The sequence below is a fragment of the Carassius gibelio genome, chromosome A5 (genome assembly GCF_023724105.1).
Source record: "Carassius gibelio isolate Cgi1373 ecotype wild population from Czech Republic chromosome A5, carGib1.2-hapl.c, whole genome shotgun sequence".
NCBI classification, from domain to species: domain Eukaryota; kingdom Metazoa; phylum Chordata; class Actinopteri; order Cypriniformes; family Cyprinidae; genus Carassius; species Carassius gibelio.
Window position 1 is genome coordinate 8,074,611 of NC_068375.1, and position 23,722 is coordinate 8,098,332.

At 44.1% G+C, this 23,722-nt stretch overlaps 1 protein-coding gene across 1 annotated transcript; it reads right to left on the minus strand.

Moving 5' to 3' along the window:
- Positions 1–1,088: 1,088 nt before the first annotated feature.
- On the minus strand, positions 1,089–23,680 carry LOC127991348 (extracellular calcium-sensing receptor-like). Its single transcript, XM_052591570.1, has 7 exons — positions 22,729–23,680; positions 18,593–19,157; positions 17,526–17,832; positions 16,050–16,889; positions 15,710–15,940; positions 15,156–15,279; positions 1,089–2,524 (listed from the first exon to the last, which is right to left on the minus strand). The coding sequence occupies exons 2-7, from the start codon at positions 18,787–18,789 to the stop codon at positions 1,380–1,382; spliced, it is 2,844 nt and encodes a 947-aa protein (XP_052447530.1). The 5' UTR covers positions 18,790–19,157; positions 22,729–23,680; the 3' UTR covers positions 1,089–1,379.
- Between the last annotated feature and the right edge of the window lie 42 nt (positions 23,681–23,722).

The window sequence follows — 23,722 nt, forward strand, 5'->3', positions numbered from 1 at the left end:
TTATAAAACTCTTCAGTTGATGAGTTCCTGAACGTGATGAATGATGGAATTTGCTTAGCCTCAATTATTACTCTGAACAGTGTGGATTTGTGCATTAAGGGAGCTGGGCTTTGCAGTCCTGGGTCATTCCTGTGCACTTCCTTCCTGTCGCATGCACACACTCTTAACATGCATTGAATGGTTTGTGAGATATACTGTATGCCATCTGAACTGATTTTAAGTCAACTGATCGACTTGATTAAACAGAGCAAACATACATCAGTGTTGTAAACCTTCTCTGTTGAGAATTAGTAGTTTTCCATTCCTTGTGCTTCAGTATAATACTTGTTGAACTACAGATAAAATCAGACTGAGTAACAACAAAGTTATTTGCTCACTTTAACACCGCTTTATTTCCTGCTTCCTTGCCTCTTCAGCTAAAAGAATTTACTTCCTGTTGACTAGTTTTTGGATATCAAGCCCAAAATTGTGGCAAAGATAAGTCGAGTATGTAACAATTTAGTAACAAATGAACTAATGTTTTATATCATATATGATTTACATTGTTTTGTATTTAATATGGAACCTATTATCAATCTGTGGTTACAACTTTTATTACTGTGCTTGTTGTCCAATCAGAAACATCCATTATGTTTTTAATTATTAATTATATTTACGTTTATTCTCCTCTGAGATCTAAATGTACCTTGAAAAAGGCAGATAATTAGTGTTTTAAAACAAACAACAAAAACATTGCAAAAGTACGTCTGTAAAAAAGGTTTCTACTCAAATTCACAACGGTAAGCTTGTAGAGATTATTTATAGTTTAAGTGTTGCATCAGATTTACATCAAACTGTCAGTTTAACGCCATCCCGTCTTCGCACGGCCTGTGTTACTTCCAGTGAGAAGAAGGTCCGGCTATTACAACATAGTGTGTAGAACCTGTAATCAAAAGCTATCTTGCTTGCTGAGCAAGAAAAATGTATTTTCTGAGTCAAATATAAGTTGTGTTACAGGCTCGTTCCCTTTTTGCTTGTAAGCTCTTCTCTGAACTATTAAAACTATTACCAAGAGATTAGAAATCACATTAGACATAAATAGGGTGTTTTTATTTTATTTATCTGCTTCTGTGTTACATTTAAGGCATTCAGCAGATGCCCAGAACAGAGTGAGATTAAAGTGTCTATGAAAGACGACAGATGGATCGTACACAAATGACTCTTTAGTGTCAGTGAGTTATGGTGGCTCTAAGTTTAGTTGACAGAGATCAGTCCGGGACTGAAGACTGGGAAGTTGCTTTGGAGAAAATGATAGATACAGCTATAGCGATACCGCCTCTGAGTACAAAAACAATCATATCCTACGACCAAAATCAGAGAGGAAACCAGTTTGTGTGCCCTCACTGGACCGAGTTCTTCCTGGCTTCCTCGAAGCTTATGGAGAGACTGACTGTTCCGCTTCCAAAGCTCACCCTTGGTTTCTGACTATGTCTCCGCATGGAGGGGGACTCCATTTCATTGCCAATGGTCTTCAGGCTGATTGACGAAGAGGGCGAGGAGGCAGAGGACCCACCCACGCTGCCTGACCTCTTCCTGGAGCTAGAACTGTGTCGCAGTGTCGCTTTCGCTGCTGCTTTGAAAGCGTGAGCTGCTGTGCTACAACGAACCTCCTCAATCGTGTTCCTGGAGGGTTTCAGGAGGATGATGTAGACCTTGTTGAAAAAGATACAGGCGAGCAGACTGAAGCTGGAAGCTAGAATTGCAATGACCTCGACCGCCGAGACAAATTTGCCATACGTGCTGAAGTACGCGGGGATGAAGGAGATCCAAACGATGAAAAAAATGAGCATGCTAAATGTGATGAACTTGGCCTCCGTGAAGTTTTCAGGAAGTTTCCGCGACTTGAAGGCAAAGAAGAAACAAACGGCCGCCAGCAGACACGTATAACCGATCAGGAATCCCAACGCCATCATGGAGCCCTCGTTACAGGTGATAAAGATGATCTCATCGATGTCGTAGTTCTTGTAACTCCCTGGTGGAGCATTGTACAACCAAACCAGGCTTATCATCACCTGCACAAACGTGAACAGGAACACCAGTAAGAACTGCAGGTTCAGTCCCCACCATTTACGATGGAGGCTGGTGGGGATTTTGGCTTCGAACACCAGTAGGACACGATTGGTTTTCACTAGGATGCAAGAGATGCATAATACAAAGCTGATTCCGAAAGCTGGTTGCCGTACACGGCACGTCCAGTCCTGTGGTTCTCCTATGAATATAAGAGAGCTGGAGAAACAGCAGATGAGTGAGAAAAGCAGAAGAAACGACAGCTCTCGATTCGATGCTTTCACAATCGGAGTATCACGGTATTGCACAAAAACACCCAACACGAAAGCTGTTAACAGAACCCCGAGAACTGCAAGTAAGGCCAGAGCGATCCCAAACGGTTCGGTCCAGGACAGAAACTCGATCTCCTTCAGAAAGCAGGATGTGTGATTGCCGTTAGACCAGGAGTTGTTCGGACATTTAGAGCAAACACTGGCATCTGTGGAGAAGAGAAGAGAAGCAGAAGAAATATTACAATAGCACTCAACTGTACAAAACATACTCAAATCTTAATGTTAGTCAATTACGCTTTTGTTTACATCCCTTAGATGATGTATAAACAGACTAGGGGTAAACAGTATAACATTAAGGAAGTTGTGTGTGTGTGTGTGTGTGGGGTGGTGCAGCAGACGAGAGGGATAAAGAAAGGTTTTTCAATGAGGAAGATTCATTCAAAGATTTAACAATGAGGAATGTAGTCTACGCATTTATTACCAGTTTCCCCACCAGCATTGTTATTTTTATTTTTTAGTCACTACAAGTAGGGCTGTATAATTATAAAAAAAAAATCATAAATGTTGATTATTCCCCTCAAATTGTAATTGCGATTATTACACATCATATAATCACTATTTACACTGAATGATGTTTATAACATTGTTTGAAGCAACTGCATGCCATATTCAAAAATAAAATAAACGAGCTGAAAATACACTAACTGAAACATTGTATTGCTTTTCTATATAATTAAGCCTGAAATCTGAACTATACATCAGATTGGTTTCTTAAGTAAAAATATGCATGATATCATAATTTTATACTAAAACTCAAATTTAAACAAAAGAAATACCCTTCAGATAAGCTGTAGAAAGAAAAACATATCTTAACCATTAACGATTCATTGCCAGTTTAAACATTTACGTAATTGTGGCATTTATAATTTGATTAATTGTGTAGCCCTAACTGCCAACATTTTTATATTTTGTTGTATTAATATCTGAACATGCAATATGTCAAAAGGAAAAACCCCACCTCTGCTTTTAAAAAAAAAAAGGGTTTAATGCATTTGTAACACTTTACAAACTTCATAATCACGGGAAGAAGGAGGAGGGAACCGGCGGACAATCAAATTAAGCTTTAATAATCAAATAAACATAAAACAGCGCGACAGCCACTTTTAAGTCAACTGATCGACTTGATTAAACAGAGCAAACATACATCAGTGTTGTAAACCTTCTCTGTTGAGAAGTAGTAGTTTTCCACTCCTTGTGCTTCAGTATAATACTTGTTGAACTACAGATAAAATCAGACTGAGTAACAACAAAGTTATTTGCTCACTTTACCACCGCTTTATTTCCTGCTTCCTTGCCTCTTCAGCTAAAAGAATTTACTTCCTGCTGACTAGTATTTGGATGTTTGCCTCTGATTTTTAAAAAGAAACAAATAAAAGAAAAAAAAAGTTTCATGCATTTTTGTAAGTTTCATTAAACAAAGAGACCTTTTGTTTTCCAGACTACATTTGGATCTTTTTCAGAACTCCAATGAAAAAAGAGATGCAGTAAATCGCTTCCATAAACCCCTCAACGACAGTGAGCACAACTGGAGTCACATGAGCAAAACTCTGACTACAGCCTGCACAGCAGCAGTTCATGTGGACCAAACTCTAGCTCGTTTTTCATTGCTTGAACACAGTTTTCAAACTCTACACACTTATCCCATGACTTTAACCACAACCTGCACAACACTGTGGATTTACAGCACTTTGTTCAAATGCTAACACACTGCTGTCAAAACTGTGAACCACACATTCAAAACAGAAGAGATTTCAAACACTGCTGATTGCAATTTCAGGATTTGCCCTGAAAATTATTTGTTCGAATGGGCTAGTTGCATATCTCCGCCATCTTGGATTTCTGGTCTTGCGAGTGTGTGCATAGATAGATATTTCCAGTTGTGCTAAACATCAGTACAAATAAGATACACACTGCTATTATTACTATACTGTAAATGTTAACTGAGCCAGTGGATTTGAAACTTGTGTATGTTTGGGGTGAATGAATTAAATACACTAATGTTCCCTACTGTTCACTAGATGAAAGTTAAACTCATGGTGTGTATACACAGCTACACAATGGATTTTTTACCTTACCAAATATGTAAATGGTTGGAGCTAAACTCTGCAGCACATTGGACCTCCAGGGTAAGATTTGAGGAGCCATGCTGTATGTTATACATTTATTTTGTACCCCTCTTTCACTGTATTCATCTTTTTTTTTTTGGTTTATAAACAAACCACATCCATCCCCCACACTTTTGAAAAGCTTGCTATACCCCTGTACGTTTCCCTTACAGTCAATGTGAGCATCGCAAGACCGGAAGTAAGTATGCACACACTCGCGTCGCTGAAGCTCACCGACGCCATCTTGTGCACCTAGACCATTACATATGCACTTTTAGTTTCTAGCTTTTTTTTTCTCGTTGCTGTAATTCCGTAAATTACTACAGACTATTGAAGCAAACTGCTAATTTTCATTTACCTTAAAGGATTGTTATGTCCTAAAAATGTAAATAAATCATGTGAAAGAATGTCACTCCTTTCTTTGAAGAAAATATTACTTTGTGTGAACTCACTGAAATTGTCCAAACTGTAAAGATGAAAAGTTAGTATTTCTGTATTGGTGTTTGATGCTAGTGTTTTTCCTCTCAGTGTGTTCTGAGTGACGGTGTGTGTTATCTCGGTGAGGGTTGTGTGTGGTGTTTCTCCTCTCGGTGTGTTCTGAGTGACGGTGTGTGTTATCTCAGCGAGGGTTGTGTGTGGTGTTTCTCCTCTCGGTGTGTTCTGAGTGACGGTGTGTGTTATCTCAGCGAGGGTTGTGTGTGGTGTTTCTCCTCTGTGTGTTCTGAGTGACGGTGTGTGTTATCTCGGTGAGGGTCGTGTGTGGTGTTTCTCCTCTCGGTGTGTTTCGGGTGACGGTGTGTGTTATCTCAGCGAGGGTTGTGTGTAGTGTTTCTCCTCTCGGTGTGTTCTGAGTGACGGTGTGTGTTATCTCAGCGAGGGTTGCGTGTGGTGTTTCTCCTCTCGGTGTGTTCTGAGTGACGGTGTGTGTTATCTCAGCGAGGGTTGCGTGTGGTGTTTCTCCTCTCGGTGTGTTCTGAGTGACGGTGTGTGTTATCTCAGCGAGGGTTGTGTGTGGTGTTTCTCCTCTCGGTGTGTTCTGAGTGACGGTGTGTGTTATCTCAGCGAGGGTTGCGTGTGGTGTTTTTCCTCTCTGTGTGTGTTCTGAGTGACGGTGTGTGTTATCTCAGCGAGGGTTGTGTGTGGTGTTTCTCCTCTCGGTGTGTTCTGAGTGACGGTGTGTGTTATCTCAGCGAGGGTTGCGTGTGGTGTTTTTCCTCTCAGTGTGTTCAGAGTGACGGTGTGTGTTATCTCAGCGAGGGTTGTGTGTGGTGTTTTTCCTTTCGGTGTGTTCCGAGTGACGGTGTGTGTTATCTCAGCGAGGGTTGTGTGTGGTGTTTCTCCTCTCGGTGTGTTCTGAGTGACGGTCTGTGTTGTCTCAGTGAGGGTTGTGTGTGGTGTTTCTCCTCTCTGTGTGTGTTCTGAGTGACGGTGTGTGTTATCTCAGCGAGGGTTGTGTGTGGTGTTTCTCCTCTCGGTGTGTTCCGAGTGACGGTGTGTGTTATCTCAGCGAGGGTTGTGTGTGGTGTTTCTCGTCTCGGTGTGTTCTGAGTGACGGTGTGTGTTATCTCAGCGAGGGTTGTGTGTGGTGTTTCTCCTCTCGGTGTGTTCTGAGTGACGGTGTGTGTTATCTCAGCGAGGGTTGTGTGTGGTGTTTCTCCTCTCGGTGTGTTCTGAGTGACGGTGTGTGTTATCTCAGCGAGGGTTGCGTGTGGTGTTTCTCCTCTCGGTGTGTTTTGAGTGACGGTGTGTGTTATCTCGGTGAGGGTTGTGTGTGGTGTTTCTCCTCTCAGTGTGTTCTGAGTGACGGTGTGTGTTATCTCAGCGAGGGTTGTGTGTGGTGTTTCTCCTCTCGGTGTGTTCTGAGTGACGGTGTGTGTTATCTCAGCGACGGTTGTGTGTGGTGTTTCTCCTCTGTGTGTGTTCTGAGTGACGGTGTGTGTTATCTCGGTGAGGGTCGTGTGTGGTGTTTCTCCTCTCGGTGTGTTTCGGGTGACGGTGTGTGTTATCTCAGCGAGGGTTGTGTGTAGTGTTTCTCCTCTCGGTGTGTTCTGAGTGACGGTGTGTGTTATCTCAGCGAGGGTTGCGTGTGGTGTTTATCCTCTCGGTGTGTTCTGAGTGACGGTGTGTGTTATCTCAGCGAGGGTTGCGTGTGGTGTTTCTCCTCTCGGTGTGTTCTGAGTGACGGTGTGTGTTATCTCAGCGAGGGTTGTGTGTGGTGTTTCTCCTCTCGGTGTGTTCTGAGTGACGGTGTGTGTTATCTCAGCGAGGGTTGCGTGTGGTGTTTTTCCTCTCTGTGTGTGTTCTGAGTGACGGTGTGTGTTATCTCAGCGAGGGTTGTGTGTGGTGTTTCTCCTCTCGGTGTGTTCTGAGTGACGGTGTGTGTTATCTCAGCGAGGGTTGCGTGTGGTGTTTTTCCTCTCTGTGTGTGTTCTGAGTGACGGTGTGTGTTATCTCAGCGAGGGTTGCGTGTGGTGTTTTTCCTCTCAGTGTGTTCAGAGTGACGGTGTGTGTTATCTCAGCGAGGGTTGTGTGTGGTGTTTCTCGTCTCGGTGTGTTCTGAGTGACGGTGTGTGTTATCTCAGCGAGGGTTGTGTGTGGTGTTTTTTACTCTCGGTGTGTTCCGAGTGACGGTGTGTGTTATCTCAGCGAGGGTTGTGTGTGGTGTTTCTCCTCTCGGTGTGTTCTGAGTGACGGTCTGTGTTGTCTCAGTGAGGGTTGTGTGTGGTGTTTCTCCTCTCTTTGTGTGTTCTGAGTGACGGTGTGTGTTATCTCAGCGAGGGTTGTGTGTGGTGTTTCTCCTCTCGGTGTGTTCCGAGTGACGGTGTGTGTTATCTCAGCGAGGGTTGTGTGTGGTGTTTCTCGTCTCGGTGTGTTCTGAGTGACGGTGTGTGTTATCTCAGCGAGGGTTGTGTGTGGTGTTTCTCCTCTCGGTGTGTTCTGAGTGACGGTGTGTGTTATCTCAGCGAGGGTTGTGTGTGGTGTTTCTCCTCTCGGTGTGTTCTGAGTGACGGTGTGTGTTATCTCAGCGAGGGTTGTGTGTGGTGTTTCTCCTCTCGGTGTGTTTTGAGTGACGGTGTGTGTTATCTCAGCGAGGGTTGCGTGTGGTGTTTTTCCTCTCGGTGTGTTCTGAGTGACGGTGTGTGTTATCTCAGCGAGGGTTGTGTGTGGTGTTTCTCCTCTCGGTGTGTTCTGAGTGACAGTGTGTGTTATCTCAGCGAGGGTTGCGTGTGGTGTTTCTCCTCTCGGTGTGTTCTGAGTGACGGTGTGTGTTATCTCAGCGAGGGTTGTGTGTGGTGTTTCTCCTCTCGGTGTGTTCTGAGTGACGGTGTGTGTTATCTCAGCGAGGGTTGCGTGTGGTGTTTTTCCTCTCTGTGTGTGTTCTGAGTGACGGTGTGTGTTATCTCAGCGAGGGTTGTGTGTGGAGTTTCTCCTCTCGGTGTGTTCTGAGTGACGGTGTGTGTTATCTCAGCGAGGGTTGCGTGTGGTGTTTTTCCTCTCAGTGTGTTCAGAGTGACGGTGTGTGTTATCTCAGCGAGGGTTGTGTGTGGTGTTTCTCGTCTCGGTGTGTTCTGAGTGACGGTGTGTGTTATCTCAGCGAGGGTTGTGTGTGGTGTTTTTCCTCTCGGTGTGTTCCGAGTGACGGTCTGTGTTGTCTCAGTGAGGGTTGTGTGTGGTGTTTCTCCTCTCTGTGTGTGTTCTGAGTGACGGTGTGTGTTATCTCAGCGAGGGTTGTGTGTGGTGTTTCTCCTCTCGGTGTGTTCCGAGTGACGGTCTGTGTTGTCTCAGTGAGGGTTGTGTGTGGTGTTTCTCCTCTCTGTGTGTGTTCTGAGTGACGGTGTGTGTTATCTCAGCGAGGGTTGTGTGTGGTGTTTCTCCTCTCGGTGTGTTCCGAGTGACGGTGTGTGTTATCTCAGCGAGGGTTGTGTGTGGTGTTTCTCGTCTCGGTGTGTTCCGAGTGACGGTGTGTGTTATCTCAGCGAGGGTTGTGTGTGGTGTTTCTCCTCTCGGTGTGTTCTGAGTGACGGTGTGTGTTATCTCAGCGAGGGTTGCGTGTGGTGTTTCTCCTCTCGGTGTGTTTTGAGTGACGGTGTGTGTTATCTCAGCGAGGGTTGCGTGTGGTGTTTTTCCTCTCGGTGTGTTCTGAGTGACGGTGTGTGTTATCTCAGCGAGGGTTGCGTGTGGTGTTTCTCCTCTCGGTGTGTTCTGAGTGACGGTGTGTGTTATCTCAGCGAGGGTTGTGTGTGGTGTTTCTCCTCTCGGTGTGTTCTGAGTGACGGTGTGTGTTATCTCAGCGAGGGTTGTGTGTGGTGTTTCTCCTCTCGGTGTGTTCTGAGTGACGGTGTGTGTTATCTCAGCGAGGGTTGTGTGTGGTGTTTCTCCTCTCGGTGTGTTCTGAGTGACGGTGTGTGTTATCTCAGCGAGGGTTGTGTGTGGTGTTTCTCCTCTCGGTGTGTTCCGAGTGACGGTGTGTGTTATCTCAGTGAGGGTTGTGTGTGGTGTTTTTCCTCCCTGTGTGTTCCGAGTGACGGTGTGTGTTATCTCGGTGAGGGTTGTGTGTGGTGTTTCTCCTCTCGGTGTGTTCTGAGTGACGGTGTGTGTTATCTCGGTGAGGGTTGTGTGTGGTGTTTCTCCTCTCGGTGTGTTCCGAGTGACGGTGTGTGTTATCTCAGCGAGGGTTGTGTGTGGTGTTTGTCCTCTCTGTGTGTGTTCTGAGTGACGGTGTGTGTTATCTCAGTGAGGGTTGTGTGTGGTGTTTCTCCTCTCGGTGTGTTCTGAGTGACGGTGTGTGTTATCTCAGCAAGGGTTGTGTGTGGTGTTTCTCCTCTCGGTGTGTTCAGAGTGACGGTCTGTGTTGTCTCAGCGAGGGTTGTGTGTGGTGTTTTTCCTCCCTGTGTGTTCCGATTGACGGTGTGTGTTATCTCAGTGAGGGTTGTGTGTGGTGTTTCTCCTCTCGGTGTGTTCTGAGTGACGGTGTGTGTTATCTCGGTGAGGGTCGTGTGTGGTGTTTCTCCTCTCGGTGTGTTCCGAGTGACGGTGTGTGTTATCTCAGCGAGGGTCGCGTGTGGTGTTTTTCCTCTCGGTGTGTTCTGAGTGATGGTGTGTGTTATCTCAGCGAGGGTTGTGTGTGGTGTTTCTCCTCTCGGTGTGTTCAGAGTGACGGTCTGTGTTATCTCAGCGAGGGTTGTGTGTGGTGTTTTTCCTCCCTGTGTGTTCCGATTGACGGTGTGTATTATCTCAGTGAGGGTTGTGTGTGGTGTTTCTCCTCTCGGTGTGTTCTGAGTGACGGTGTGTGTTATCTCGGTGAGGGTCGTGTGTGGTGTTTCTCCTCTCGGTGTGTTCCGAGTGACAGTGTGTGTTATCTCAGTGAGGGTTGCGTGTGGTGTTTCTCCTCTCGGTGTGTTCTGAGTGACTGTGTGTGTTATCTCAGCGAGGGTTGCGTGTGGTGTTTTTCCTCTCGGTGTGTTCTGAGTGACGGTGTGTGTTATCTTAGCGAGGGTTGTGTGTGGTGTTTCTCCTCTCGGTGTGTTCTGAGTGACGGTGTGTGTTATCTCGGTGAGGGTCGTGTGTGGTGTTTCTCCTCTCGGTGTGTTCCGAGTGACGGTGTGTGTTATCTCAGTGAGGGTTGTGTGTGGTGTTTCTCCTCTCTGTGTGTGTTCTGAGTGACGGTGTGTGTTATCTCAGCGAGGGTTGTGTGTGGTGTTTCTCCTCTCGGTGTGTTCTGAGTGACGGTGTGTGTTATCTCAGCGAGGGTTGCGTGTGGTGTTTCTCCTCTCTGTGTGTTATGAGTGACGGTGTGTGTTATCTCAGCGAGGGTTGTGTGTGGTGTTTCTCCTCTCGGTGTGTTCTGAGTGACGGTGTGTGTTATCTCAGCGAGGGTTGCGTGTGGTGTTTCTCCTCTCTGTGTGTGTTCTGAGTGACGGTGTGTGTTATCTCAGCGAGGGTTGTGTGTGGTGTTTCTCCTCTCGGTGTGTTCTGAGTGACGGTGTGTGTTATCTCAGCGAGGGTTGTGTGTGGTGTTTCTCCTCTCGGTGTGTTCTGAGTGACGGTGTGTGTTATCTCAGCGAGGGTTGCGTGTGGTGTTTTTCCTCTCAGTGTGTTCAGAGTGACGGTGTGTGTTATCTCAGCGAGGGTTGTGTGTGGTGTTTCTCGTCTTGGTGTGTTCTGAGTGACGGTGTGTGTTATCTCAGCGAGGGTTGTGTGTGGTGTTTTTCCTCTCGGTGTGTTCCGAGTGACGGTCTGTGTTGTCTCAGTGAGGGTTGTGTGTGGTGTTTCTCCTCTCTGTGTGTGTTCTGAGTGACGGTGTGTGTTATCTCAGCGAGGGTTGTGTGTGGTGTTTCTCCTCTCGGTGTGTTCCGAGTGACGGTGTGTGTTATCTCAGCGAGGGTTGTGTGTGGTGTTTCTCGTCTCGGTGTGTTCTGAGTGACGGTGTGTGTTATCTCAGCGAGGGTTGTGTGTGGTGTTTCTCCTCTCGGTGTGTTCTGAGTGACGGTGTGTGTTATCTCAGCGAGGGTTGCGTGTGGTGTTTCTCCTCTCGGTGTGTTTTGAGTGACGGTGTGTGTTATCTCAGCGAGGGTTGCATGTGGTGTTTTTCCTCTCGGTGTGTTCTGAGTGACGGTGTGTGTTATCTCAGCGAGGGTTGTGTGTGGTGTTTCTCCTCTCGGTGTGTTCTGAGTGACGGTGTGTGTTATCTCAGCGAGGGTTGTTTGTGGTGTTTCTCCTCTCGGTGTGTTCTGAGTGACGGTGTGTGTTATCTCAGCGAGGGTTGTGTGTGGTGTTTCTCCTCTCGGTGTGTTCTGAGTGACGGTGTGTGTTATCTCAGCGAGGGTTGTGTGTGGTGTTTCTCCTCTCGGTGTGTTCTGAGTGACGGTGTGTGTTATCTCAGCGAGGGTTGTGTGTGGTGTTTCTCCTCTCGGTGTGTTCTGAGTGACGGTGTGTGTTATCTCAGCGAGGGTTGTGTGTGGTGTTTCTCCTCTCGGTGTGTTCCGAGTGACGGTGTGTGTTATCTCAGTGAGGGTTGTGTGTGGTGTTTTTCCTCCCTGTGTGTTCCGAGTGACGGTGTGTGTTATCTCGGTGAGGGTTGTGTGTGGTGTTTCTCCTCTCGGTGTGTTCTGAGTGACGGTGTGTGTTATCTCGGTGAGGGTCGTGTGTGGTGTTTCTCCTCTCGGTGTGTTCCGAGTGACGGTGTGTGTTATCTCAGCGAGGGTTGTGTGTGGTGTTTGTCCTCTCTGTGTGTGTTCTGAGTGACGGTGTGTGTTATCTCAGTGAGGGTTGTGTGTGGTGTTTCTCCTCTCGGTGTGTTCTGAGTGACGGTGTGTGTTATCTCAGCAAGGGTTGTGTGTGGTGTTTCTCCTCTCGGTGTGTTCAGAGTGACGGTCTGTGTTGTCTCAGCGAGGGTTGTGTGTGGTGTTTTTCCTCCCTGTGTGTTCCGAGTGACGGTGTGTGTTATCTCAGTGAGGGTTGTGTGTGGTGTTTCTCCTCTCGGTGTGTTCTGAGTGACGGTGTGTGTTATCTCGGTGAGGGTCGTGTGTGGTGTTTCTCCTCTCGGTGTGTTCCGAGTGACGGTGTGTGTTATCTCAGCGAGGGTCGCGTGTGGTGTTTTTCCTCTCGGTGTGTTCTGAGTGATGGGTGTGTGTTATCTCAGTGAGGGTTGCGTGTGGTGTTTCTCGTCTCGGTGTGTTCTGAGTGACGGTGTGTGTTATCTCAGCGAGGGTTGTGTGTGGTGTTTCTCCTCTCGGTGTGTTCTGAGTGACGGTGTGTGTTATCTCAGCGAGGGTTGCGTGTGGTGTTTTTCCTCTCGGTGCGTTCTGAGTGACGGTGTGTGTTATCTCAGCGAGGGTTGTGTGTGGTGTTTCTCCTCTCGGTGTGTTCTGAGTGACGGTGTGTGTTATCTCGGTGAGGGTCGTGTGTGGTGTTTCTCCTCTCGGTGTGTTCCGAGTGACGGTGTGTGTTATCTCAGTGAGGGTTGTGTGTGGTGTTTCTCCTCTCTGTGTGTGTTCTGAGTGACGGTGTGTGTTATCTCAGTGAGGGTTGTGTGTGGTGTTTCTCCTCTCGGTGTGTTCAGAGTGACGGTCTGTGTTGTCTCAGTGAGGGTTGTGTGTGGTGTTTCTCCTCTCTGTGTGTTCTGAGTGACGGTGTGTGTTATCTCAGCGAGGGTTGTGTGTGGTGTTTTTCCTCCCTGTGTGTTCAGAGTGACGGTCTGTGTTGTCTCAGTGAGGGTTGTGTGTGGTGTTTCTCCTCTCTATGTGTGTTCTGAGTGACAGTGTGTGTTATCTCAGCGAGGGTTGTGTGTGGTGTTTCTCCTCTCGGTGTGTTCCGAGTGACGGTGTGTGTTATCTCAGTGAGGGTTGTGTGTGGTGTTTCTCCTCTCTGTGTGTGTTCTGAGTGACGGTGTGTGTTATCTCAGTGAGGGTTGTGTGTGGTGTTTCTCCTCTCTGTGTGTTCTGAGTGACGGTGTGTGTTATCTCAGCGAGGGTTGTGTGTAGTGTTTCTCCTCTCGGTGTGTTCTGAGTGACGGTGTGTGTTATCTCAGCGAGGGTTGTGTGTAGTGTTTCTCCTCTCGGTGTGTTCTGAGTTACGGTGTGTGTTATCTCAGTGAGGGTTGTGTGTGGTGTTTCTCCTCTCTGTGTGTGTTCTGAGTGATGGGTGTGTGTTATCTCAGTGAGGGTTGCGTGTGGTGTTTCTCGTCTCGGTGTGTTCTGAGTGACGGTGTGTGTTATCTCAGCGAGGGTTGTGTGTGGTGTTTCTCCTCTCGGTGTGTTTTGAGTGACGGTGTGTGTTATCTCAGCGAGGGTTGCGTGTGGTGTTTTTCCTCTCGGTGCGTTCTGAGTGACGGTGTGTGTTATCTCAGCGAGGGTTGTGTGTGGTGTTTCTCCTCTCGGTGTGTTCTGAGTGACGGTGTGTGTTATCTCGGTGAGGGTCGTGTGTGGTGTTTCTCCTCTCGGTGTGTTCCGAGTGACGGTGTGTGTTATCTCAGTGAGGGTTGTGTGTGGTGTTTCTCCTCTCTGTGTGTGTTCTGAGTGACGGTGTGTGTTATCTCAGTGAGGGTTGTGTGTGGTGTTTCTCCTCTCGGTGTGTTCAGAGTGACGGTCTGTGTTGTCTCAGTGAGGGTTGTGTGTGGTGTTTCTCCTCTCTGTGTGTTCTGAGTGACGGTGTGTGTTATCTTAGCGAGGGTTGTGTGTGGTGTTTTTCCTCCCTGTGTGTTCAGAGTGACGGTCTGTGTTGTCTCAGTGAGGGTTGTGTGTGGTGTTTCTCCTCTCTATGTGTGTTCTGAGTGACAGTGTGTGTTATCTCAGCGAGGGTTGTGTGTGGTGTTTCTCCTCTCGGTGTGTTCCGAGTGACGGTGTGTGTTATCTCAGTGAGGGTTGTGTGTGGTGTTTCTCCTCTCTGTGTGTGTTCTGAGTGACGGTGTGTGTTATCTCAGTGAGGGTTGTGTGTGGTGTTTCTCCTCTCTGTGTGTGTTCTGAGTGACGGTGTGTGTTATCTCAGCGAGGGTTGTGTGTAGTGTTTCTCCTCTCGGTGTGTTCTGAGTGACGGTGTGTGTTATCTCAGCGAGGGTTGTGTGTAGTGTTTCTCCTCTCGGTGTGTTCTGAGTTACGGTGTGTGTTATCTCAGTGAGGGTTGTGTGTGGTGTTTCTCCTCTCTGTGTGTGTTCTGAGTGACGGTGTGTGTTATCTCAGTGAGGGTTGTGTGTGGTGTTTCTCCTCTCGGTGTGTTCTGAGTGACGGTCCGTGTTGTCTCAGTGAGGGTTGTGTGTGGTGTTTCTCCTCTCTGTGTGTGTTCTGAGTGACGGTGTGTGTTATCTCAGCGAGGGTTGTGTGTGGTGTTTCTCCTCTCGGTGTGTTCAGAGTGACGGTGTGTGTTATCTCAGCGAGGGTTGTGTGTGGTGTTTTTCCTCCCTGTGTGTTCCGAGTGACGGTGTGTGTTATCTCAGCGAGGGTTGTGTGTGGTGTTTCTCGTCTCGGTGTGTTCTGAGTGACGGTGTGTGTTATCTCAGCGAGGGTTGTGTGTGGTGTTTCTCCTCTCGGTGTGTTCTGAGTGACGGTGTGTGTTATCTCAGCGAGGGTTGCGTGTGGTGTTTCTCCTCTCGGTGTGTTTTGAGTGACGGTGTGTGTTATCTCAGCGAGGGTTGCGTGTGGTGTTTTTCCTCTCGGTGTGTTCTGAGTGACGGTGTGTGTTATCTCAGCGAGGGTTGTGTGTGGTGTTTCTCCTCTCGGTGTGTTCTGAGTGACGGTGTGTGTTATCTCAGCGAGGGTGGTGTGTGGTGTTGCTTGGAATGAGTTTTGCAGGTGATATGAACTGTTTAGCTCGGGTGACTGCTGCTGTGCATACTGTAGTTAAGAGTTCTGAACATGTAGCTCCAGTTGTGCTCACTATCATTTAGCAATCGAAAAAAACTGTAACAGATACAACTTAAATTGTATAATGTAATTAGAAAATATTGAACTTAACGAAGAATAAAAGGTGCTGTAAAACAGGGGTATCCTACCCTCATCCAGGAGAGACACCTTGCTGCAGACTTCAGTTCCAACCCTGCTCCAACACCAGCCTGTCATTTTTTTCCAGTAATCCTGAAAACCTTGATTATCTGGTAACCATTCTGGAGCAGGATTGGACACATCTGCTCTAAGTCTTGACTCAAGTATACTTGTTGCTAATTCATACATTTGCTAACCTTTATGATCACTGTACTCCCCATCTGAGCACTCTGTACACTCGAAACAGCATGTGGGTTCCCCATCAATAATTCCTTTCCTGGTTCCAGGTTCACACTCCTCACTACAGTTGGAAAATGGTACCTGGTAGAGAAAAGGGAAAAATTTATTGTCTCTGATATGATCCTTTGGGTACTCCATTAAGTTAAAGTGGTCCTATATGCTTTTTCACTTTTTAGATGACTTTTTAGTGTGTAATGTTCCTGTTCGAGCATAAAAAAGGGAGATATACAGAAAACATTTTTCAAGAACTACAACAAATGGCTTGTTCTGACTATAATCAGCCTTAAGGACTTGATTAGCTGCATCGTGTGTTTAGTTAGGGTTAAATCTAAACTCTGCAGAACTCCGGTCTTCAAGGAATTGAGTTTGACACCCCAACGGTGTCAACGGTGCAGAACACACTATGACTGACACTCAAAAAACACCCCGCCATTGCCCAACCGTCAGCTTGGTGTGTCACGGGCTTTAAGAGCCAAGCAATCTGGATACTGTGTGGTCTATGCTTACTCACCTCAGTTAGATGGCCATTCCACAGTATTTTTGTCTTGTCAATGGAAAGTTTGGCTCCGTTCTTGTTATGTATACTGTAATAACCAACCTCCTTAAACACAACAGAACCATCTTCAGGTGATCGATGCCAGTTTATAATGGTATAATTTGCTGAGAGCTCACTGCCATTGTCAAAGCGCACCCTCTCCCCAATGCTGTTTATGAAGTTTAGGTGTCTCAGTTGTTTCAGAACCTTTTAGAATGAAAAGAGGCATTTCGTTAATATCCTAGAAAACCAAGAAGAGCAGAAGGGAACCTTCTGAAATACCTCTACTGGAAATTATTAGGTATAATCAACCAACCTGCCATGCTTCTACTTTCCTAATGTCTGCACAAGAGCCATTAGCAAACAATCCTTTTCCAGGTGTGCAGGTAAGTATGTCCTGAAGTGCCTGTGCTATGGCATAAACAGCCACATAAACATTGTAAGAAATCCGTAGGTGTGTGTAGTCCAGGTAAGGCGTCTCCACACTTGCAATATCCTCTTCACCAGTGCACAGAGGTCTGAAACTTGTACTTCCATTTTCACTGTCCTCATTCCTTGGACTGTCTTCAAGATAGCAGTTAAAAGTCTCCTCCCAAAATTCTCGCACAAACTCATTATGGCTGGACTTCTTTGGATGCACCTCCTGTAGAAATTCTTTGAAGCCGGGTATATGGCCAGCCCTCAGCGCAAAGCCAATCGTTCCTCCCATGACATCAAGGTACTCTGGCTTGGCAACCAGGCTAGAGATGGCCCACGCCTCACTTGCCAACCAAATGCGATCTGTGACGTTTCGCCTCACCATCTCTTTAACGAGTGGCTCGATGTCCGGTCCGCTAGCGAACACGGCGATGACTTTAGCGGTTGAATTCTCGATGCGGTCTGCCAAGCGGCGTATCTCAGCTTCATCGATGTATTGTGAAATTAAAACATTGAGATCGATGCAGATGTCCCTATGAAACATTTCATTCTCAAACTTTTCGATCCCTGGACGGCCATATTCATCGTCCGAGGCGATGGCAATCACCCAGTTCCACTGGAAGTGGTCAATGATGGCAGCCATGGCTATAGCCTGATACTCATCTGTGGGGATGGTTCTCATGAACGATTTATACTGATTCTTGTTGCTCAAAAGTCGACTAGATGAAGCATAGCTTATCTGAAAAACAGGCAATTTTGTTCAGTGAATTTTCCCCCCAAAAAAGTGCATTCTATTTATTTGTGTCTCGAGATTAAATTTCAATTACAATATATTTTTAAAGGCTGTTTTCCCAAAATGAGGGAAAATTTTATTCTTATCTATATTCTGAAGTTTTTAGAGAGGGGTTTCATATATTATTTGCCTGATTTATATAACATTTTATTTTCTAAACCCAGGTGAAAGCATTATTTTCATTATTATTATGACTATGCATTACTCCATTTACATTTTATTTTTTTATCATTCCAATTGTTCATCAAAATGAAACTATGGCTATATCAACTCTCCAGATTTCTGTTCTGGAAATGTATGCAAATTAGTGGATATTTAAATAAACCATGTAATTTGCATATTTAATTACAACATTTCAGAAAACTCATTTCAGAATACAAAACAATACTGTTATTGTAATACAATACAACAGTTCTGTGATTAATCAAATAAATTATTATTATTTTTACACCTGCTTAAAGATGAGGTTCATACAGCTGCTGTCTTAGAAACATTCAAAATTATTTTCATTATACTACAATTATCAAGCATAATTCACAAAAACGATTTCATTCAGTGATGGTTTGGAAATTGCGGAACAACCTGAGGAATGTAGAAGAGGCCCAGAAGGTCAGCCACGGCTGTAGAGACTGCAGATCCAGATGCTCCAACCACTGCAATGGTTGATGGGATGTTCCCTGTGCAGTTACAGAACTCATCCAAGTTGAGTGAATCGATCTTATTCTGTGCAACAAAGCTGAGCGACGCCTCCAGGGCTTTCGAGACAGTGTTACATGTGTCAAATATACGGTAGCCAAGCGTGATATTTGGAAGAAAAGCAGAGCTGTTGTTGATTTCCTCTATAGCAAAGATCATAGACTGTAGCCAACGGAATCCACGAAAGTTATATCTGAAAAAGAAAGGCTAGCTCAATAAGAACTCACACTCTGGGTCAAGTTCATCATTTTGTCAAGTGGAACAAAGACTAGTCCTCAATTAGAACTGACTAGATATTAATTTTACACGAAAAAAATATATATATGATTGTTTTTTTAAGTTGTAAATAAATCATACATTTTACAGGAAAATACTTTTTCAGTCTTTCTACTTAAACTCGCATGTTTAATTCAATGCATTACTTGACAACATTTCTTTGTAATTATTTGTGAAATTTACTAGCAGTTTATTAGTGAAAATAATTTCTATATCAAATATGCTTTAGTGTAAGTTGTACTGTTGTGAACATAATTAAACACTGAAAATATGTCTTTCCAACCAAATTTTTAAAGACTAAAGACAGGACAACCTATTGAAGAGATTGTATGTCTCTTTCTTACACCATTTACCTCAAACTAAATATGGCTTTCTATGATGATTCAAGAGGGTGGATGGAAATAATATATTTCCCCACAAATGTATCAATCTGTGATACACGATTTTATGACAAGATAAATTTACATGAATACATGCATGCATACTTAATTTACCCAAAAACTGGCCAAGTATAAAACTATATCTACACAGAAAAAAATGATGCATTAAATATAATCAACATTATCTGTGAAGTTGGGGTTAGTCACCAAAATAATGTTTTAATTGCTAAAGGTCAGCTGTGTTGATATTAAAAGTTTCAACCACATTTGCAGAAGCTGACCATGTTTTGTTCATACCTGACACACTCTGTTGACTCTGGCCTCGCTGCAAGATCCTGGTCTTTGGATGTCACCCCAAAGTGTATTGGGAAAAGCCCCCCCAGCAGTATGTCACCTGTCTTCTGGGCTCTCTGGTGTGGGCCATAGATCGAAATTACACCGCTGAAGCCCAGCAGAACCAGGTAAGCCAAGTAAAACCTCAGAGGACACCGCATTGCTTCAGTTGGCTTCAGTGGTCTTCATGAGGCAAGTTTTGGTATTTCCACTAGTTTCGTCAATTGCCTCTTTTGCCGATTTTTTTTTTCTAAAATGCGCTTGCTTCAGTTGATGGAGTCAACAGACAGTATGCAGATGGACCAACACATTTCTGAGCGGTGAAGGAGCTGGCGAGTCCACCCACATCACTGATCATATATGGGTCTATTTGCGGAGATGATGATTCTTTTGTTCCTTCCTCCAGTAAATTTCTCTCCTGTTCATTATATGATGGATCAAGGTAAACACGGCCCATGAAAGTGAATTACAGTAGATCGTGTTTGATTTTGGATTCCTCAGACAGTGTTTGGCTGAACGCTGAATATTGCTGAAAAATAAATAAATAAAAGGGACACTTAAAACTGAAAAAAGAATGTAAAAAAAGAAAAAGGTACAAAAGTTGTCACTGGTGCAATACCCTTTCAAAAGATACTAATTTAGGCACTATTTAGACACTGATATGCATTCTTCAGAGGTTTTTTCTGAGGTTGTGGTCTTTGAATTTGATTGGATTAGCAGCATGAAGTGCAACCATTCCCACCCACTTTTCCAGCTGCCTTGGTTCCGGAAGTATTGGTCACATTTATTTTTCCCATAGGGAATTTTTTTTTTTAATTCATTGTTTAAGAGTTATAAACCACGAACTAAACCAACCGGTGAATCACAACTTTACAAACTTTGATTTGAAGCAATATATGTATTTAAAAACTCGACAAAAAAGCCAAAAGGTATTTAATGTATCTAAGAAGGGAAAGAACTACAATCCCATGAAGCATTGTGAATGACAATCAGATTAAAAGCATTAACCTAAAACCTTTGATAGAAATACAAAACTACTGATTTAAAGATGTTGATTTTACAAACAGTATATGGGTGTGTATATATATATATACACACACACACACACACACAGCAGTCGAAACTCAGTAGCAAGTGTAAAGGCCCTGCTTTGGGTGACTTGAGAGATTTTTTTGAGATTTTAGTTGGGTTTAGATCAGGACCCTCGGCCGGCCATTTCATTATTTCAATGTTTTCAGCTTCAAGGAACTGATTTACCCATTTTGCAGTGTGGGGGGGAAGCATTGTCTTGGCAGATTGGGAGATGCTTGCAGGGAAGGAGCCGCATGTTGCCATCAGACCCAAATAAATTAAACGTGTTCTCATTAGACCAGTTCTCCTCTTTGCACACAACATGCTCCGCAGCAAAGGTGAGCTTAGCCTTTTGATTCTTTCTGCTGATGAGAGGCTTGGTCCCTGCAGGGTACGCTTTGAGTCTGACTTCTCTTAAACGAGCCGAGACAGATGCTTAAACTTTTCAGCACTGAACTGACCAGCAATTCCAGCTGCAATGCTGAACCCATTGCTCACTCAGTCTCTGCATGATTGTGTTTCTCGTGCATTCATCTTACATTGATGACCAGCCTTTTGGGGGGATTTGAATGAGTTTGTAATGAAGCAATATTCTAGAAATCATAGATTTGGAATGACCATCTTCTCTTGCAGTGGCTAGAAGGTTTGTCCCTTTAGCCTGCATCTGTATAACCTCAGCACAAGTGTAGTGTAGAGGGCGTCTACTCTTGCCTCCATTCTAAAGTGGTTTCAGTCACTTTAGAATGGCTCACCATCTCGCAAAGTCAGTGAAAAATGGAAATTCACACTGCCAGTTAAATGGGTTTGTAATATATTTAAGGAAATTAGCACCAGGTGCTAGATTAACACCAAAAAACTTGGAGGTATCTGTAAGTGTATTTTTCAAATATCGAATTTAAGTTTTTTATTCTGTGCTTCCGAAATATGTTTAACTCAGGAAATATGCTTAACAGACCTCCAAACTGAGTAAACTGTCGGTTGTTCTCTAATTTTGTTCTCCGCTGTATGCATGTAGGTATGTACTGTACATCGGGACGGCAGGGCCCTTCCTACTCAAGAAGAACATAAGCATCGATGGGTTGAACATTTCAAGGAAGTCCTAAACCAGCCAGCACCAACCACAGAATTCGATCCCAGCCTCCTAAACCCTAAACCAAATCTGACAGTAAACCTTGACACGATTACAAAGAATGGCAAGGCTGCAGGCCTGGATGAGATCCTGCCTGAAATGCTTAAATCTGGTGACCAGTGCCTTGTTGACGCCCTGACAGATTTGTTTAACGCTTGGTGGGCAGCCTCAGCAGTCCCTGAAGAATAGAAACGAGGTATGATCATCGTGCTCCCAAAAAAAGGTGATCTCTCCAAGTGTGATAACTGGCGGGGTATTACCCTGTAATCTGTACCTGGAAAGGTGTTTTCTATTGTCCTTCTAAACTACCTTTTACACGCTGTTGACGCCTGCCTTAGAGATCAACAAGAGGGCTTCCGCATTAAGCAGATTTTTGTTCTGGGACAAATTGACAACAACAGATCTCACTGTACTTTACCGACTCTGTCAAGGCCTTTGACTCAGTGCATCGAGAAACACTATGGAAGATAGCCCAGGCTTATGCAATTTCATCTCGATTTGTAGACATCTTTCACAACCTTTACCAAGGCCCTTGATGCTGTGTATGAATAGATGAGATAAGGAATAACTGATTTCTTCATGATTGAAACTGGCGTATGACAAGGTTGTGCTGTAAATGTTGTTGATGTATATTTGCGCAGTAAGCCACTAATTTCAAAATGACTAGTTTCATCTGAGATTTGGAGCTAAATTACACAAAGCTAAAAATGAGCAAAGAAAGATGGCAGCAGCATCATGTTGTTTTTACACAGAGAGCAGCAGCTTTATTAGTAAGATCTGTAGACTTTAGCAATCTCCACTGCATTATATGTTGTGTTTTATTTCACACTTGTGTTTTATTTCCTGGTGTTTACATGCCTCTAAGTCAGGAAGTATTGAAGATATCTTTCTCTGTGTTTTAGTTGTCAAACTTTTTATTTTGGGTATCTCCATTTTGAAGGCCCACATCCATCCCATTAAATATTTTGTCATTCTTAATTTATTTCTCAAGGGAAAACATAGTGATAGTCCCTCTATCACGATGTCCCTTTAGGGCCGGGCCCTGTTTCCCCAGAAGTGATGATCTTGATCTCTCATAATGAATGAAACCAGTATGAACTCAGCACGATTTTTAACTTATTTGTTTGGACTGTGAATCATTAAATTGGTTTAATGATGCAAATAGTGGTTTTATTTCAGAGATGTCAACTTGACACCAGTTGAATTGAGTTAAATATGAATTATTGTTTTAAAGTCCAGGTCAGTTTCAACATGTTGGAGGGAATTACACTTTTCTTTTTCACATCTGAAAATGTGAGTTAGTGAGACAGATCCACACAGTTCCACATGGCTAACCTTCCCACCGCTGGATCTGTGTGTGATACTATGGTCACTTTAGACTCACTTCCCAGGTGTAGTGTTTAACAATCCAGCTCATTAACTCTGGAAATATGCTCCAGCAGGACCTGACTATTCCACAAAATACTAGTCAAGTCTCTGGAAAAAAGGTTCAGGGTCATTTATGTGAGAGGAGGGGGTGCACGAGCTGCACATTCAGACAATGCTGATGAACGCGGTGTCTCTCAGAATGTATTAAATATAAATATAATGGGCCTTCATGAAACAAGCAATGCAATAAACTATCTCACTTCAAGAATGGTTTTACAAATGTTTACAGAATGTTTCTAGAATGACAGCAAAAGACAAAATTGATGATTGCCTACAAAAAAAACAACCTTTGAATATATTCAAGACATGACAACCTTCACGTTATTGTGAACCTATGTGCAATACAGATTATCCCTAACTTCCACAAAAATACAACTTAGTGATCAGTAAACTTAGTTATTCTTAAGAAAAAAAAAACAACGATAATTCACACATATTGCACTATGCATTAAAAAGTGAAATGGGTACTTACCTTATTAAAAGCAAAAGTCATGAATTCCATACGAAGAAACAAAAGGCAGACAAATTCTCTCCCAGCGAATATTACGGCTAACAATTTACAGTGGAAACAAGCTGGTACCAATGCAGAACCATAATTTAGTGAAACAACATGCTTCCTAATTTTGCCTCTAGCTGTGATGTTAGATCATTTTTTGAGTTCCTCCATTAATTCGGAGCGCTGTGATGGTGTGTGCTGTTCCTATGAGAAGCGTGAAACATTAACCAGAGAGACCAGTCCATTTCCTCTGGCTGGTTATAGTCATCCTGTGGTCATGTGGCTGAAATCATTTAAAACGCTCAACATATTACCAGCCCAAACAAATAAAATGTGTTTTAGAAAGTAGATTTACACATGCAAAGTAAAGGGAGTCTAAAGCTGAACGCATACAATAAACAAACTATACTGAAATGAAGGCTGATTAAAAACTGGATGCATTACTAGGAACCAGTTTTAAAAGTGCTAATCCAATCTATCTAATCTCACAGACCATGTAAGTATTACACAGCATCCATAAACACATAAAAGCTTTATTTTGAGGATTCACTAGAATTCATATGCAGTTGTGATCTAAAATAAACGCATGAATGTGCCTTTTCTCCAATTCTATACTAATTCAGGTCCAACGACACATTTATGGTTTCTCTTTAAAAATTGTGTATCAAAATCAGGTTTAATAATGTGCGTGACCAATCACGAGTCACTAAAGCCATTTTAATTCATGGGTAATCGAATACTTCACTCAACATGCTCAGAACCTGCTTATTTTTGCTTTTCTCTACAAAATGTTCTGACAGAAAACATAAGAAATAAAGATGCCAAAAGATAAGATTTTGTCATTTTCAAAGTCGCAGGAGTCGCTCTCTGGAACGTTCTCAATTTATGCTGGAAAACACGTCATGGATCATCAGGTTTTTGCACTAATCGGTGGTGTCCAAGTCAGCTCGAGTGCTGCGGTCATTAAGTT